Source organism: Coregonus lavaretus (assembly GCF_964263955.1).
Source record: "Coregonus lavaretus genome assembly, chromosome: 16".
In the NCBI taxonomy this organism is placed as follows: domain Eukaryota; kingdom Metazoa; phylum Chordata; class Actinopteri; order Salmoniformes; family Salmonidae; genus Coregonus; species Coregonus lavaretus.
Window position 1 is genome coordinate 14,621,286 of NC_140003.1, and position 15,913 is coordinate 14,637,198.

At 42.1% G+C, this 15,913-nt stretch overlaps 1 protein-coding gene across 1 annotated transcript; it reads left to right on the top strand.

The window, feature by feature from the left end:
* Positions 1-265: 265 nt before the first annotated feature.
* On the top strand, positions 266-14,814 carry LOC311143718 (uncharacterized protein; the record flags this gene model as incomplete). The annotated part of the gene is made up of 7 exons (XM_084179590.1): positions 266-325; positions 1,454-1,582; positions 2,370-2,483; positions 2,803-2,860; positions 3,018-3,106; positions 3,525-13,473; positions 14,723-14,814. The coding sequence occupies 7 exons, from the start codon at positions 266-268 to the stop codon at positions 14,812-14,814; spliced, it is 10,491 nt and encodes a 3,496-aa protein (XP_084035716.1).
* Positions 14,815-15,913: the final 1,099 nt, after the last annotated feature.

Genomic DNA, 15,913 nt, shown 5'->3' on the forward strand with positions numbered 1-15,913 from the left:
ACCCCAGGATTCACTGACACCAGTACCCACTGACCCCAGGATCCACTGACACCAGGATCCACTGACCCCAGGATCCACTGACACCAGGATCCACTGACACGAGGATCCACTGACCCCAGGATCCACTGACACCAGTACCAACTGACACCAGGATCCACTGACACCAGTGCCTACTGACACCAGGAACCACTGACACCAGTACACACTGACACCAGGATCCACTGACACGAGTACCCACTGACACCAGATCTCACTGACCATACCCATGGCCATGCACCAGCAGGCAGCTGTCTCCAAGCAGCAGGACAACATCTTCTCCAGCGGGGTAGGCAGACACACACAATACATTATAAGGATATGGTGATACATTTATGGATGTATTCGTCAAAGACCAGTTTTAGGTCGTACTACCTGACTTACTGACAAACCTAACCATAGAAGCTTCTAACAATGTAGGTGATAAGATAAAAAAATAATCATTTATTTATGTGGTTCTCTGTAGCTCAATTGGTAGAGCACGGCGCTTGTAATGCCAAGGTAGTGGGTTCGATCCCTGGGACCACCCATACACACAAAAAAATGTATGCACGCATGACTGTAAGTCGCTTTGGATAAAAGCGTCTGCCAAATGGCATATTATTATTATTAAATGTTCAATGATTCACCCAGTGTGTCCATTCTAATGAGCCAACTACATAATTGTTTGATTATTATTATTATTATTATTATTAATTGTGTGTTTCATCATGCCAACCCTGTTAACCCTGCCATGTTGCGTGTGACTGTATGGACATGGGACATTAGATTTTGCAGTCTATAAGTAATTTATTCCACATTTTTAATGAGGTTGCATAATTCTAAAGTAGTTGCAGTCATGCAAAGAAAGAGTCAAAGTGTTGTGATTGTTGTGATAGCCACTGATGACTTTGTGGTACTATGTTAGTGGAAAGTGAAGACAGCTGACCAGTGGGAGAGTTCAGTGGCCCTGCAGACCCACGGAAACATGACTCCTCTCATGGGGCTCAGAGCGGAAACAGGGGCAGACAGGCAACACAATGGGCTATCTGTGCCCCCTGCAGGATCCCATTAGTCATATTTTAGACCTCAAAGCTGTCAACTCCACTTTGCAGGGTGGGCAAAACAACTATCTGCCTGGACAACATGCTGTGATGCACCACCCAAAAAGCAACCAACTAGAAAGATTGCTCTGCCATTGTGTAAACAAAATGCCACATGCTGTCAGGAGGCCTACATTGAAATGGGCATGTGTGCGGGCATGTGTGCATGTGTGTGTGTAAACACACTGCAGTCTCAGTAATGGCTGCTCCACTATTTTCTATGAATTTGCAGATGTCTGTAATCAAACCCAAGCTCAATAGGCCTATTAGGCATACGTCTGATCCCAGGCCATGTAGAAATGCAGGCAGCTAATGATGTTTCACTGCTTCATTAGGTCATGGAGGAGTCTGAGGTCTGCTCCGTGCCTGGGGGGCTCGCCAGCATCAGGGCACAATTCGAGACCCAGGAAACTGCAACATCGCACAATGTCACCCAGTTCCACTTCCACCACAGAGCTGTGCAGGTACTGTAATTAATGCAGGCTAATCTCAGGCATGCGATGCATGGGGGAACATGCAGATGTAGTATAACCTACGCTGGTTAAATTCCAGCCTACAATCCAGCTATCCATCCATCCGCACCACTGTGTTCCTGACCGTATTACGTTCCCTGCCGAGTGGAAGTCACTCACTCAAGGAGGGACCACAAATCTGGGTGAATATTGAATGAGTGAAGAGGCTGGGGAGGTGCCTGCTACTACATTATTTTAAAGTATAGATGTTAGATTTCATTTGATGCACTGCTAGACAGTGCTGGCCAACTTGTCAATGGAGAAGAATACAGATCCCTATAGACTGTGTGTCTGTCAAAACCCCTGGATTTCCAACTCACATTGCTACTGCTTTAATTGCCTCTATGTCTATAGCTTGGAATCCTCAGCTGAAGTGACACAAAGTGGCATGAAATAAATGAAGTATTCTTTGTCCCTGTATGCATGGTGACAGCTACTGTGTTTGATTAAGGTGAACCATCCATGGAATCGTCCCTCCTCGTCTGTCATCCTCCCTCTGTCTGTGATTAGTGTAATTTGACTGCAGTAAGCCATCTAATTATCAAGCTTCTATTCCATATTGTTCTCAATGATGAACACTCTATCTGCTGCTGTTTGAGCATTAATTAAACTCACTGCTGCCGCTGCTTGTGCTGGGCTGTTAATGAGTGGGAGCCATTCCCTGGTCTGTGTGTGTGTCTGTGTGTGTGTGTCTGTGTGTGTGTGTGTGCGTGTGTGCGTGTGCACCTGTATGTGACAGCCAATGTCTTCCATCTCACAGGAAGTGGAATTGAACTCTGAGGTGACAATGAGGAGCAGTTCCAGGGAAGTCATCCCAGCCTCTCAGCAGGATATTTTGCATCAGGATGAACAGGTACATTTAGACCTTCTGGATTACTCTGTTTCATCACACGACAGTGAAGCTGGGCTGACTACACAGACGTTAATGCCTTATATGTGTTAACAATTGTAAATTATTGTTTTTAATCAGACTTTTTTATTAGAGAAAAGCTCTTTATTGACCACAGTCAGTACGCTGACAACAAGATAGACTTAGTAGAGAGTGGATTAACTCTAAACAGCTTGATTCTTTTTTCAGTTAATGTTCATTACATAACACAGATTCATTCATGTCCCAATAAGTTTTCATAATAGGTGGGAATTTTTCTAATAGATGTGTCATTCGGATGCAGGTCACACATGAAGAAAACTTGGCCTCCAGTTATGAAAACAACCATAACAATGAAGCAGGTACTGTAGGATGTTACTACAGTTTATGCTCATTATATTTTACAGAATGCACATCATTATGATCAGTAGCACTGTTCAAATTATTTTAAATGAAATCATATGAAGTTGATGGATGAATCTTTAAGATTATATTGTTTTGTCCTCTTTACATTTTTAGAGGAGGAAGGTCCTAGACTTACAACCAAGGAATTGAGAGATCACTTTGAGAGAACCATTGAAGAAGCTGCCCCAAGCAAACCAATGAAGGTAATTGGACATGCTTTGTCTTAAACCAATTTTACTTCAATGGACAGAAACTGTATAATCTTGGATTAGGTTACTGCGCACAAACCCTTCTACTTTTTATCCCCATTGCTGAAAAAGTTCTTAACTTTATTTGAATGGTAATTAGTTGCAGTGTAGCTAATGTGTAATTACAGCTTGTTAAATAACACTATAAGAAGTTTTCTTCCCTTGTTTTTAAAATGATCAAGATTCTTCTATTAAACCATGTCGGGCACCAATCCCTCAGTTAGTAACGATGAGATTGAATATTGACAATTAGTGATAAACAAAGAGTTGGCATGCTAAACAAGCTATACATGTAATGTTTGGATTCAATTTTGTTTCTGAAAACATGTCAGGGACCTCTAATGACACCAATCATTATTTTCTTCCCAAAAAGATTGGCCGAGCTGACATCAATAGGTCTCAGTGGGCCTCAAATGTATCACAAAAACAAGTCTCAACAAGTGAGATACAACATTTCTCATCAAGTAATATACAGAATTTCTCATCAAGTGAGATACATAATGTCTCATCAAGTGAGATATGGGAAGATTCTGCTACTGAAGCGATAGAGGACACATCTCCTGTTGCTATTGACTACGAGAATACAGAATGTTTCCCTCCGTCACCTCCAGAAGACTTAGAGTACTTCCCACCTCCCCCACCAGACTTACTGCAGGTCCCATCAGAAAGTCCAGATATGCCAGTAGAGTGCTACTACTCACCTGAGCCTCCGGAATCAGCTTACCCCTCTAAACATCCACTCAGTAAACAGGAATACTTCAAGCAGAGAAACCAGTATGAGTTGAAGCGCCTTTACAAGCATATCCATCCTGAGGTTCGTAAAAACATAGAGATGTATAGTGATGCGGCTGTGTATGAGAACACCCGACAGGGGAGTCAGGAGGAGTTCACAGGGGAGACGAGGTATATATACGAGGATAACGGTAGCAGCCCCAACGACTGCATTAGCCCAGAAGAAGAATACCTGGAATGGGATGAGATCCTCAAAGGGGAGGTGCAGTCAATGCGCTGGATGTTTGAGAACAAACCTCTGGATGCCATCAAAGACGACGCCTCAAATGAGGATGACGACCAAAACATGGAACAGGAGATGATTGTTGGGAGTGATGTAAGAAGCAAAACATGGATGTTTGAGACCAAGCCCATGGATGCATTGGGATCAGACAACATAGCTTCAACTAAATATAGAAACCGATTCAATAAGTTGGACAAAGGAGATGTCCGTGCTGCAGCCTGGTTGTTTGAAAACCAGCCCATGGAGACCCTGAACAAAATGCATGGCGATGAAGAGCTAACCAAAGAGATAGTATTTACCCAGGAAGATGGCAGCTCTACCATATACATGCTTGAATCTCAGTACATGGAAACTTTAGGCCATACTGAGACCATTGATGACAGTCACCTCCTGAGTCTGAGGTCAGTGCTTGAGGATATAAAGGGAGAAGTGAAGACGATCACAAGCACATTTGAGACTCAGTTTATGTGCGTCCTCATGGGACAGTCAGGCCAGATGTTGGAGATAACATCTATACGCAAAGTGGAAACTGAGAAGGCGGAAACTAAAACATCAACCTGGCTTTTTGATACCCAAGCCCTGGACATGACTAATAGACTCCCTTCCCCAGTGAAACTTGTATGTAGCCTGTCCATGGAAGACAACTACAAAGGAGATGTTTACAGGGGTAGATGGTTGTTTGAGACAAAGACCTTAGACTCCATTAACGAAGATGAATGGGAAAGCTCAACGGTGCAAAAGGAAGAGATAATCGGAGCTGATGTCCGAAAACATTGCTTAGTGTTTGAAACTCAGCCAATGGATTCTCTGAAAGATGATTCAAATGCTAGACCCCTGACTATCGAAGAAGTTATTGGTGGTAATGTTAGATCTGCAAGAAACTTCTTTGAGACTAGTCCCAAGGCAGCTTTGAAGGATCTCAATGAGGTAGGGAGGCTCAAAAAGGTAGTGGCAGCTGAAGAAGAGAAGGGTGATGTAAGACACCAAAAATGGATGTTTGAGAATGAACAACTAGAGAACATAAGAGATGAGAAGAAGGAGATTATTCGTACTGTGAACATCGAAAATCTGACTGAAGAGGAAGGTACAAGCTACAATGCAGATGTCCGTAAGAATTGCATGGCATTTGAGACTCAGCCAATGGATACTTTGAAAGATGATTCAAATGCTAGAGCCTTTTCTAAGACGGAAATTGTCAGAGGTAATGTCAGATCAGCGAGACATTACTTTGAAACTGCTCCAGCTGATAATTTAAAAGACCTTGCTGAGGTTGGGAAACTACAAAAAATGGTGAGACTTGATGAAGAGAAGGGGGATGTGAGACATCAGAAGTGGGTTTTCGAAAGTCAACCCCTGGAGCACATTCAAGAAGAAAAGAAGGAAGTTGTTCGAACCATTAACCTGGAGGAAATCGATAAAGTGGATGTCTCAAACTACAAGCAAATATTTGAAACCACAGACTTAACCAGATGGGATGAATCTCAAAAGATACTCGTGGAGGGTGTAACATGTGGCTCTGTGAAATCTAACAAACATCTGTTTGAGTCTACACCAATGTACGCCATGCAAGACAGCTCTGGCCATTACCATGAGGTAAAAACAGTGCATCGGGAAGAGGTTGTCAAGGGAGACGTAACAAGCTGCAAATGGATGTTTGAAACATGCCCCATTGACCAGTTCGATGAAAGTATCACTAATTACCAAATTATTAAAGGAATATCCAAAGAAGTTGAGTCCGGTGATGTTAAAACTGCCAAGTGGCTGTTTGAAACACAGCCTCTTGATGCAATTAAATACTTCAGCAATATTGAGGATGAGGAAACTACAACTAAGGAAAGTGTTGAGATTGTAAAAGGTGATGTTAAAACCGGTAAGTGGTTATTTGAGACTAAACTAATGAATGTCCCATACGAGAAGGATGAGTTGAAGAGTGAAAATGAGAGTGAGGAGATACACAAAGGAGATGTAAAAACCTGCACATGGTTGTTTGAGACACAGGCACTTGACACTATCCGAGATGAGACCGAAACTGTTCTACAAACATGCACAGTAAATCAAGAAGATGTCCAGGGCAAAGATGTACGAATGGCTCGTTTTCTATTTGAGACAGAGAATCTTGAGAACATCACAGGGGAGGATGAAAGCTTTAAGAGGGTTACTGAGATAGACATTCAGTCAGGAGATGTGAATAGAATGAAGTATATATTTGAGAACCAGTCCTCTGATATCATGACCTCAACATCTGAAGAGGTTATGCAAATGCTCAAAACTACACAATCAGAGGACATCCAGAAAGGAAATGTGGTGAACTGCAAATGGCTCTTTGAGAACCAGTCTATAGATGCCATACATGATACCCAAGAAGAGGCTCTGGAGACCCGCACTGTGATGGATGTACAAGGAGGTAATGTGGACAAAGGCCGTTTCATTTTTGAGACCTACTCCTTGGACAAAATCCAGGAGGTGTCCTCGGAGACAGAGACCGATATTACAAAGTTGCAGAAAATCACCTGTGAGGAGGAAGAGAAAGGGGATGTAAGGAACTATACCATGATGTTTGAAACTCAGCCTCTTTATGCCATTCAAGACAAAGAGGGTCATTATCATGAGGTCACCACTGTCACAAGCGAGGAGATTTTGAAGGGTGATGTGATCGGGTCCCGGTGGTTGTTTGAAACTAAGCCTCTTGATTCTATCAGGGATACAGATGAGGTCTATATAATCAAATCCGTCACACAGGAGGATGTTCAGAAAGGAGATGTTACTTCAGCCAAGTGGAGATTTGAAACACAGCCTCTTGATAAGATTGCAGAGGACATTAAAGTTTCAGTTAAAACCGTTGAAGATATTCAAGGAGGAGATGTTAGAATGAATAAACAGCGTTTTGAATCAGATGAGCTGTCACAGAAGTCTGTGCGAACAGTTAATGTGAGTGAAATCCAAAAAGGTGATGTCAGGACAGCAAAATGGATGTTTGAAACTCAAACAATGGATAAAATACGTAGCCAGAGTGAAGAGAATTTAATAGAAACCGTCATGAAAGAGGAGGTCGTAAAGGGAGATGTTAGACAATCAGTGTGGCTCTTCGAACAGAATCCCCTTGACCATATAAAGGAGATAGATGAGGATGATATAGTAGTTGTTCAAGAGGAGATCCCCAAAGCCGATGTAAAGACAACAACATGGCTGTTTGAAACAACTCCGTTCCATAACTTTAATGAGAACCGTGTTGAGAAGTCGGAAATCCTGGGTAAAAGTATCAAAGGAACCCTTGAGGAACTTTATAGCCAGAAAATTGTTAATTCAAAAGGAATACTCATTGAAGCAGATGAAATTGGAGACATAAGAATGGCGAAATACCAGCTAATGAATAAGGATTCTCCAGAGATCCAAAGAGAGGAAATCATCAGCAGGGATCTGAACAACATTATGATGAATCTTTTGAACCGTCAGGAAACAATTGAGAGGGGAGTAGTGGTAGAGTCAGAAGAGAAGGGTAATATCAGTACAACAATGCATCAATTGTTCAACCAAGAGAGGGACGTCAATGTGGAAAAGGAGGAAATATTAAGAGGTGACATCCAGGAAGCTGTAAACAATCTTCTCAAGGAGGGAGGATCTGCTAAACGTGGTATACTCCTTCAAGAGGATGAGAAGGGAGATGTGCGAATGACTATATATTCTCTTCTAAATAAACAAGAGGACATCAGTGTTGAAAAAGAGGATATAATCAAAGGCAATATAAGGAATGCTCTCCAGAGACTATCCAACCCAGAAAACCAAGAGCAGATGAGGATAAAGGTGGATGAGACAGAAAGGGGAAACGTAAACTTTTACTCCACATGCATTGAATCTGGGGCGCTTGACTATCTCAAACAACTACAGGTAGAGCCAGATGAGACTCCACCTGAAAAGATAGAGAAAGAGGAGATTATTAGAGGGGATATAAAGGGGACAAAACTCATTCTTGGCAGTAATCGAGCACAAATTGAGCGTACAGTAGTTGAAGAGGACATAGTGCGTGGAGATGTTCGCAACTCAGTCAAGGCTTTCATGAGTGAACCCACAATCTCACTGGATGGCCTACAAAAAGAGGAAATTGTGAGGGGTGATTTGAAAGCAGCTATGAACTCCCTGTCTCAGTCTGTAAATCAGACAGTGGTTGTAGAGAAAGAGGAGGTGGTGAGAGGTAACATACACAAAACTAGAAGGCACCTTGAGTGGGCCCAAAGACAGCCCAAAGAGGTGGAAAGGCCAGAGATTGTCCACGGCAACATCAAAGGGGCACGGAAGTCCCTAGAGAAATCTGCAACCTCCAAAGTTGAAGTTGGCATCGAAGATTTAATTCCTGGAGACATCAAAGGTACCTTAAAATCCCTGGAGCAGGCAAAGCAAACAGTCAGGGTGATCGAGAAGGAAGAGATTGTAAAGGGTAACATTCATACAGCCAAGCAGTGTTTACAAGATGCTTCTAATGACAGAAGGACATGTCAACAGGAAATAGATGTTCAGGGAAATGTGAGAGGCACTATTGAGCTCTTATTGGAACCACCAGCTTCCCCAAGAATGACACGGAGGCCCAGCTTCGAGGGTGATGTGAAAATGTCCATTAAGTCACTCTACGAGACACATGAGGTGCATGAGACGGGGGAGGAACAAACTCAACCAGAGAAAGAGGAGGTGATAAAGGGTGATGTTAAAGGCACAATCAAATCCTTGCTGGAATCAGCTCAGCGTGCCTCTCCTAAAATCAGAGTGGGAGCTAGAAGGGTCAAAGTCCCTGTGAGATCTCCATTGCGCTCACAGCAAGGAAGCCCTCTATTACATTCACAGCAAGGTAGCCCTGAATGTTCTGTTGTAACCAAAACTGAGAGTGAGACACTTAAAAATAAGTCTCAAAGCATTGAAGCACAGAGAAACATACAAAAAATTAAGACAGCTAATTCGGCGAAAACTGAGAGCTCAACACAAGAGAATCAATCCCTCTCAACTCAAACCACAATCAATGCATCTGAATCACAGACTACTCAACAATCAAAGACAGTAATGCAACACACAACCATCACTCAAAACCATGGCATTAAAACTTTGGAGACTAAGTTCCGTAACCTCAATTCAAGTCGAAAGGGTATGATCAGACTAGATAAAACCAAAGTAAAAACAAATGTTCAAACCCCAACACGGACATTGTCTGAGTCTGAACTTTCTCTCCCTCCCCCACCTCCACCATGTGACGATCAATCATCCCTAACCCAGCCCTCCTCTATCCATAGGCTGGACTTGGACTTTCCTCCTCCCCCAACTCCTCCTCCCCCACCACCTGTTGACTCTGAGCCTGATCATTTCCCTCCACCACCACTGGATTTCCTTCCACCCCCACCCTCACAGCATGAACTGGACTCTATGCCATCCCAGACAACTCATCCATCACCAGCAAAAGCCACAAAAATGACGGTTAAAAAGGTGAAAGGTCCTGCATTGCACCAAGTCTCGAAACTTGAGCCAACCGGTCAGATTCAGAAAATTCAACAGGCAACCTCGGAGAAACATACAACCACAGTCAACAAATCTGTGTTGGAAATCAGCAAAACTCAAAGTGAATTAACATCCTTTTCATCAAAAACTGTTTTGTCTGAAATCCCAAAACCCCCAGAATCACCACGACCATTAAAGAAAGTTTACGTCGCCCCTATAAGATTTACTCCTCCACCTTCTCCTCCTCCCTTCATGAGATCCACTAAATTCAAAACTCCATTAATAAAGGCAGAGGAAAATTACAGAAAACAGAAAGTGGGTAGTACACCCCCTGCTACACCGAGTCCCATTTTCATGCATGAGTCAGTCACTGCTGCCCTTGAAATGCTTTCCTCTGAGGAGACAGGTATGAAGCAATCAAAAAAGAGCATGACATTTGGTTTCACTCAAGAGATGGCTGAAAAGACTGTGACCAATGTCAAGCCAGACACACTATCATCTGATTTATTCAAGCACGCCCAAATTTCAGATACTCCTTCAAGCACGACTTTGATCTCTGCTGTATATGGGCAAAATCGCCCTGAATCTGCTGTTATTTCTGCAACTAAACAGCATATTGTCTCTAATCAGACATCCAAAGTCGTCTCCGTTCAGCACCAGACCACATCTATTTCCTCCACAAAGCAACAGACAGTTAATGCAACTAAACAACAGGTAACTTCAGCATCCGCCAAGCAGCCACACTCTGCTGTAAGTATCTCTCAAGTCCAGAGCTCAACCAGTGATGATAGAAAAGTTGAAGATACAAAAACAGACATCAAGAAGGATGTACAAAATAAAGGTTCCCATAAATCTGAGGAGAAAAAGAACAAGGAAAATTCTGCATCCCAAGTTCCCGAGAAGGTTTCTGACCAGCCTACCGAAACAGTAAAGGTAACCCAAGAAACAAATGTCAAAGCAGTGAAATCACCCTCAGAAGACAAAAAGAAAGATGACATTTCTGTATCACAAGCACCTGAGAAGGTTCCTAGTCAGCCTATCAAAGTAGAAAAGTTATCCACAGAAACTAATGTCAAAACAGGTAAAAAGAAGAAGGCCAAAGGGCCAGAAAAGCAAGTAGAAGTAAAAGACACAAAACAGCCAGATGAAACTAAGATGGAAAACATTTCACAGGTGAAGGTGGAAGTAAAGGAAGTCACTAAGTTGAAGGTTTCTAGTGAGCAAACACATGCCCAGACTGACGTCAAGGTCAAGGAGGACAGTCAGAAAGCTCCTGCTATTAAAGACAACCAACCAGCAACTCCAACTTCTGCAAGAAAGAAGAAGAAGAAGAAGTCAAAAGCTAAAGCTGCAGCTTCCACCGCAGAATCAACTAAATCTGTTTCTGAAAGTTCCACTCAAAGTCAGGAGATCACTGTAGCGCAGACACAAAATGCCCATCAAGAGGAGCAGATCCAGGTCCATAAGGAAGTTATTATCACTGAAAGAAAAGTTGAAAGAAAAGTTCATCAAAGTCTCCAGCAACAAGGAACAGTTAAAGTCGAAAAGCAGGTCAAGGCATCTCAAAAGAAGAAAGAGTTGACAGTAAGCCAACAGATTCAAGAGAAACCAAAGGCGGAGTACAGAAATGTTCCAGTGAAAGTGGAAAGTGGAAAAATGACAAGCATGTCAGCACAAAAGGAACCTGCGAAGCCCTCAACAGAGAGCACTGAGGATTCTCTAAGACGAGAACATGTACAGAAGTTAATCTCACATATAACAGAGTTAGAGGGAGCTTCAGGAAAAATAGATCCTAAATCTGTGAAGACACTGCTCAATACTATTCCAGAGTGGCTCATTGGTCCTGAGGAAAATATTTATTTGGAGGGAACTGCAGTTGAGCATAATATACAAAAGCTTACAGAAATTGTTTCATATGTGAAAAAACTAGCAAAGGCAAAGTTGATGTGTTTAGAGGGGATCCACACTAATCTGGAGAAGCATGAGTGTGAACCTACTTCTGAAAAGATCATTGTTGGTAGTGCAACTCAAAGAATACATCCTATAAGTATTGGCTCTTTGAAAGTTGAAAATCAAAAGAAAGTTGTGGAAAGCAAAAAGACATCACATGAAAGCAAAATGCAAGAGTTGAGTGTAAAATCTATGCGCTCACCCTCACCCTTACTAAGGATGCGCTCACCCTCACCCACCTTTATTACCATTGAATCTACCCGGAGAACTGACTCTCCTCAGAGAATAACCCCATCACCTATCCCAATGCACAGACCAGCCACTCCCCCAACACCTCCCCCTCGCAAATCGGAAACTCCTACATCACGCATCAATAGAGCCACACCCTCTCCCACCTTCTCTAGAGCAGAGAACTTGGCGCGGCTAAAAGATACCAAACTTTCCCGTGGAGTGACACCACCTCCAGTTCCACTTCCTATGCAAGTCACAGAAAGGAAATCTGAGATTGTGGAATCCCCTGCATCATTCCATCGGCAGATCAAAATTGAGGGACAAGCTGAGGGAACTTCAGAAGTTTCAGGCACAACAATTGTCACTGCCAAAAAACACGAAAAAGAATTTTCTGAAGATGCTCAAAAGGCTGATGTAAAGGTCACAGATACAGAGTCATTCCATCAAACGGATAAAGAAGTCATGGAAGCTTCTGAAAAGTCAGACTCGTCAATGGTGACTACGTCAGTGACAAACAAGAGGGAGTTTTTTGAAGATGCTCAAAAAGCTAAAGTAAATAAGACCAATGTGCGAAAAGATCCCATCGACATCCCAGAGCACTTGGGCCCAGACATGGAGGAGCCCAAAACAACAAACCAAGAGAGTAAGGATGACACACAAAGCACATCTGAGAAGGTCACAGAGAACAATGCTGAAATAGTGGGATCTGCAAAGTCAACTGATAAAGAATTGATGGAAGCTTCAGAAATGTCAGACTCATCAGCAGCAACTACATCAGTGAGAGACAAGAGAGATTTTTTTGAAGAGGCTCATAAAGCTAAAGTAAATAAGACGTATGTGCGAAAGGATCCCATTGATATCCCTGAGCGCTTGGGTCCAGACATGGAGGAACTCGAACCAGGAAACCAAGAGAACGAGAAGGAGGACCTTCCAAAGGTGGACTTGTCAGGATTAGTCAACAAATTTGAAACAGCAGAAGATAAAGTATATGTCAGGAAGCCTATCACAATGAGAGAAAGACTTGGGAGTGAGACGGAATACACAGAGACTGACATAGAAAATACAGAAACCCAAGAAGAGGAAATGCCAACTTTTGACATCAAGGCTATTAAAAATGTTTTTGAAATGGTTGAGCAAAGTCCCTCTTTCAAAGGGGAGAAAAATAAACAGGAGGAGCTGGAGTCAAACCTGAGTGAAAACACAAGAGACAGTTCAAAGCAGGATAACACCCAGGAGACACAGAGGGGCTCCGGGCAGATCTCGCCCCTGCCTTCCCAGAAAGAAGTGCAAATCATGTCAGCAAACCCAACAGGCTTCTCTGAAACCAAGTCAGTCACAGAGCATTTCTCAAGCTTAGATGAATTCGGCAACAAGACAATTGGATCACTGAGCAGCACAACTGTTTCCCAGCACTCAGAGAGCATAACAACCCACCGTGCCCCTTTCTCATATGCTGACGTGGTTAAAAAAAAAAAAAAGTCTGAGATGACGCTGTCTGAATCCCCTGAAGAGGCTTCCACTGAAGAGTTGCTGAGGAATTTCCACAAAACATGGACGGAGAGTGAGAGTGTTTTCAAGAGTCTCGGCTACAGTGTTTCAGAGGAGAGAACATCACATGTTCTGTCACATCAAACGAAGACCGTTGTTACTGGTAAAGACAGTTGTGCTGCCTGCATGATGGGACTTGAAACTAACAGGATATAACGGCATGTAAAAATTCCCTCTCCAATATTCAATGAGACCTAACATGTTTACATGTGCCTGTTTTTACATGGAGAGTAATTATTGTGAATGGACAAATAACTAATGCTTCAATTAATGAATCATGGCAAAAGAACAAGAGCTAAGCATGATATGATGATGACATGAGGGAAATTATGGAATAGAATCTCACACATCCTATTTAAATGCAACCATTCATGTTTGACCATAAAAAAACAACACAAAGTACAAGTTTGGGTCAATACTGTTTGCCATCAGTAAAGAACGTTTGAGATTTTTGAAAATTATTTTTTCATTTCACCTTTAATGTGATTGCACTTGTTTGATGATGTATATACAACCTGGTCTCAGAGCATTTTGTATTATTCTGTATGTAAATCCGAGACACTCCATTTTGTATGATATGTTACGTTTAATATGGTATGTATTATTTTGTGGATGTCCATCCCCCATTTCATATGATATGCTACGAATTACAATTTGTATTATATGTTACGAATTTGCTAAATGTACAATAAGTTACGAATTTAAAAAAAGGTACTATATGTTACGAATTTGCAAACGTATGATATGTTACGAATTCTAGCGAAAGGCTAACGTTAGCTAGCTGCCTAAGGGTTAGGGTTAGGGGTTATGGTTAAGGTTAGGGTTAGGTTTAGGAGTTAGGTTAAAGGGGAAGGGTTATCTAAAAGGGTTAAGGTTAGGGTTAGGGGAAGGGTTAGCTAACATGCTAAGTAGTTGCAAAGAACTAAAAAGTAGTAAGGAGTTGAAAAATGGCTAATTAGCTAAAATGCTAAAGTTTGAACTCGCAATCTTTTGGTTGCTGGACGTTCGCGTTATACCCATCCACCCGACCAACCACCCTACTTTCAATGTTTGCCTTAAGTAACCATCGGTCTTCTGTAACCATACCAAACGTAACATTTCATACTCATTTGAGTGTCCCGGATTTACGTTGACTATATTACGTCTAGTCTATGAGACCAGGCTGATATACATGTACACAGTATAGACACTGAGTGTACAAAACATTAGGAATAATGAGTTGCACCCCCCACTCAGTGTATACTACGCATGATCATGAAAATTATGCCTTGATAACATTTCTTAATATTACTGAGTCATTGTGTATGTTTTATAAAAATACTGATATAATGATGTTAACTTTTCTCCGGCAGACTCTAATTCCCAAGTCGACACTTTGCACTGTGTGTCAGAGGAGGGTCTATCTGATGGAGGCTCTAATAGCGGACAGAAAATGTTTCCATAAATCCTGTTTCTGCTGCGAGCACTGCCAAAATAAATTAAGGTAAAGTACACATCACCCAACCAAGGTGAATTCAAAGTAAGTGGATTTTGGCTGTGAACTGGTAAGCAGTGCTTGAATGGTTTTGCTCCTACAGTTTGTGTCTGCACATAGGACACACATTCTATTGTGCTATGTTTGCAAATTAAGCAGTAAAAAGTTTGACATGATTGTGGAATCTTGTAATTAATGATATCCCTTCTCCATGCTTCACTGTTTTGAATAATAATTTGTTCTGTCTCCTCCAGTCTTGGCAACTATGTCTCTCTCCATGGACATCTGTTCTGTTTACCACACTACAAACAACTCTTCAAGTCCAAAGGGAACTACGATAATGGATTTGGACAGACACTTACCAATGAAAAGGATGTCAGTGAAAGTGGCAGTCATCACCTCAGAGCAACTTGATTGGAGGTATTCACAGAGCAGCATAGGCTCACCTGAAAAGGACACCTTTGAAAAATAATTGATGAAATAAATTGATGAGAACAAACAAAATAGTAATAAGATATATGTTGTGTGGCCTCCACAAGCCAACTCCCTACAGAAAGCCTTTAAACTAGAAGAGGACATAAAGCTAACTAAGCCACCATGGCCTCTGCAGGACAATTCCCCGAAGTCACCCAAACAGCAACATAGAAAAGCTATTCCCAGGAGCTCTCTTTGAAAGAGAGCATTCCCCCCACCATGGCAGGTAGAAAAAGGCATCATGTATGCCAGAGAAAACTGAAGAAACTTCAAGCAGTCGATGGTAAGGCAACCTATGAGGCCAAAGAGACCGTTGGAATTGGGAAAAGTCTGAGACTGAAGGACAAAAGTACAAGTGCAGTAGACACAAAAGGAGATGTGAATGGTAGAAATTGTGTATATATGTGTAGTGTGTGAGAGTGGAAGAAGATGGTTCGGAAAGTGCTAAGGGTCCGAGGGAAAGATGACTAGAATGACAGATGGAAACATGGAATGTTATGCTTAGAAATGGCGCAGGAGGCCTACCTCATTGGTCTTTGAAGTTTGATAATTGAATACATTAGCTCTATATTTCACATGGAATTGACTCACATTA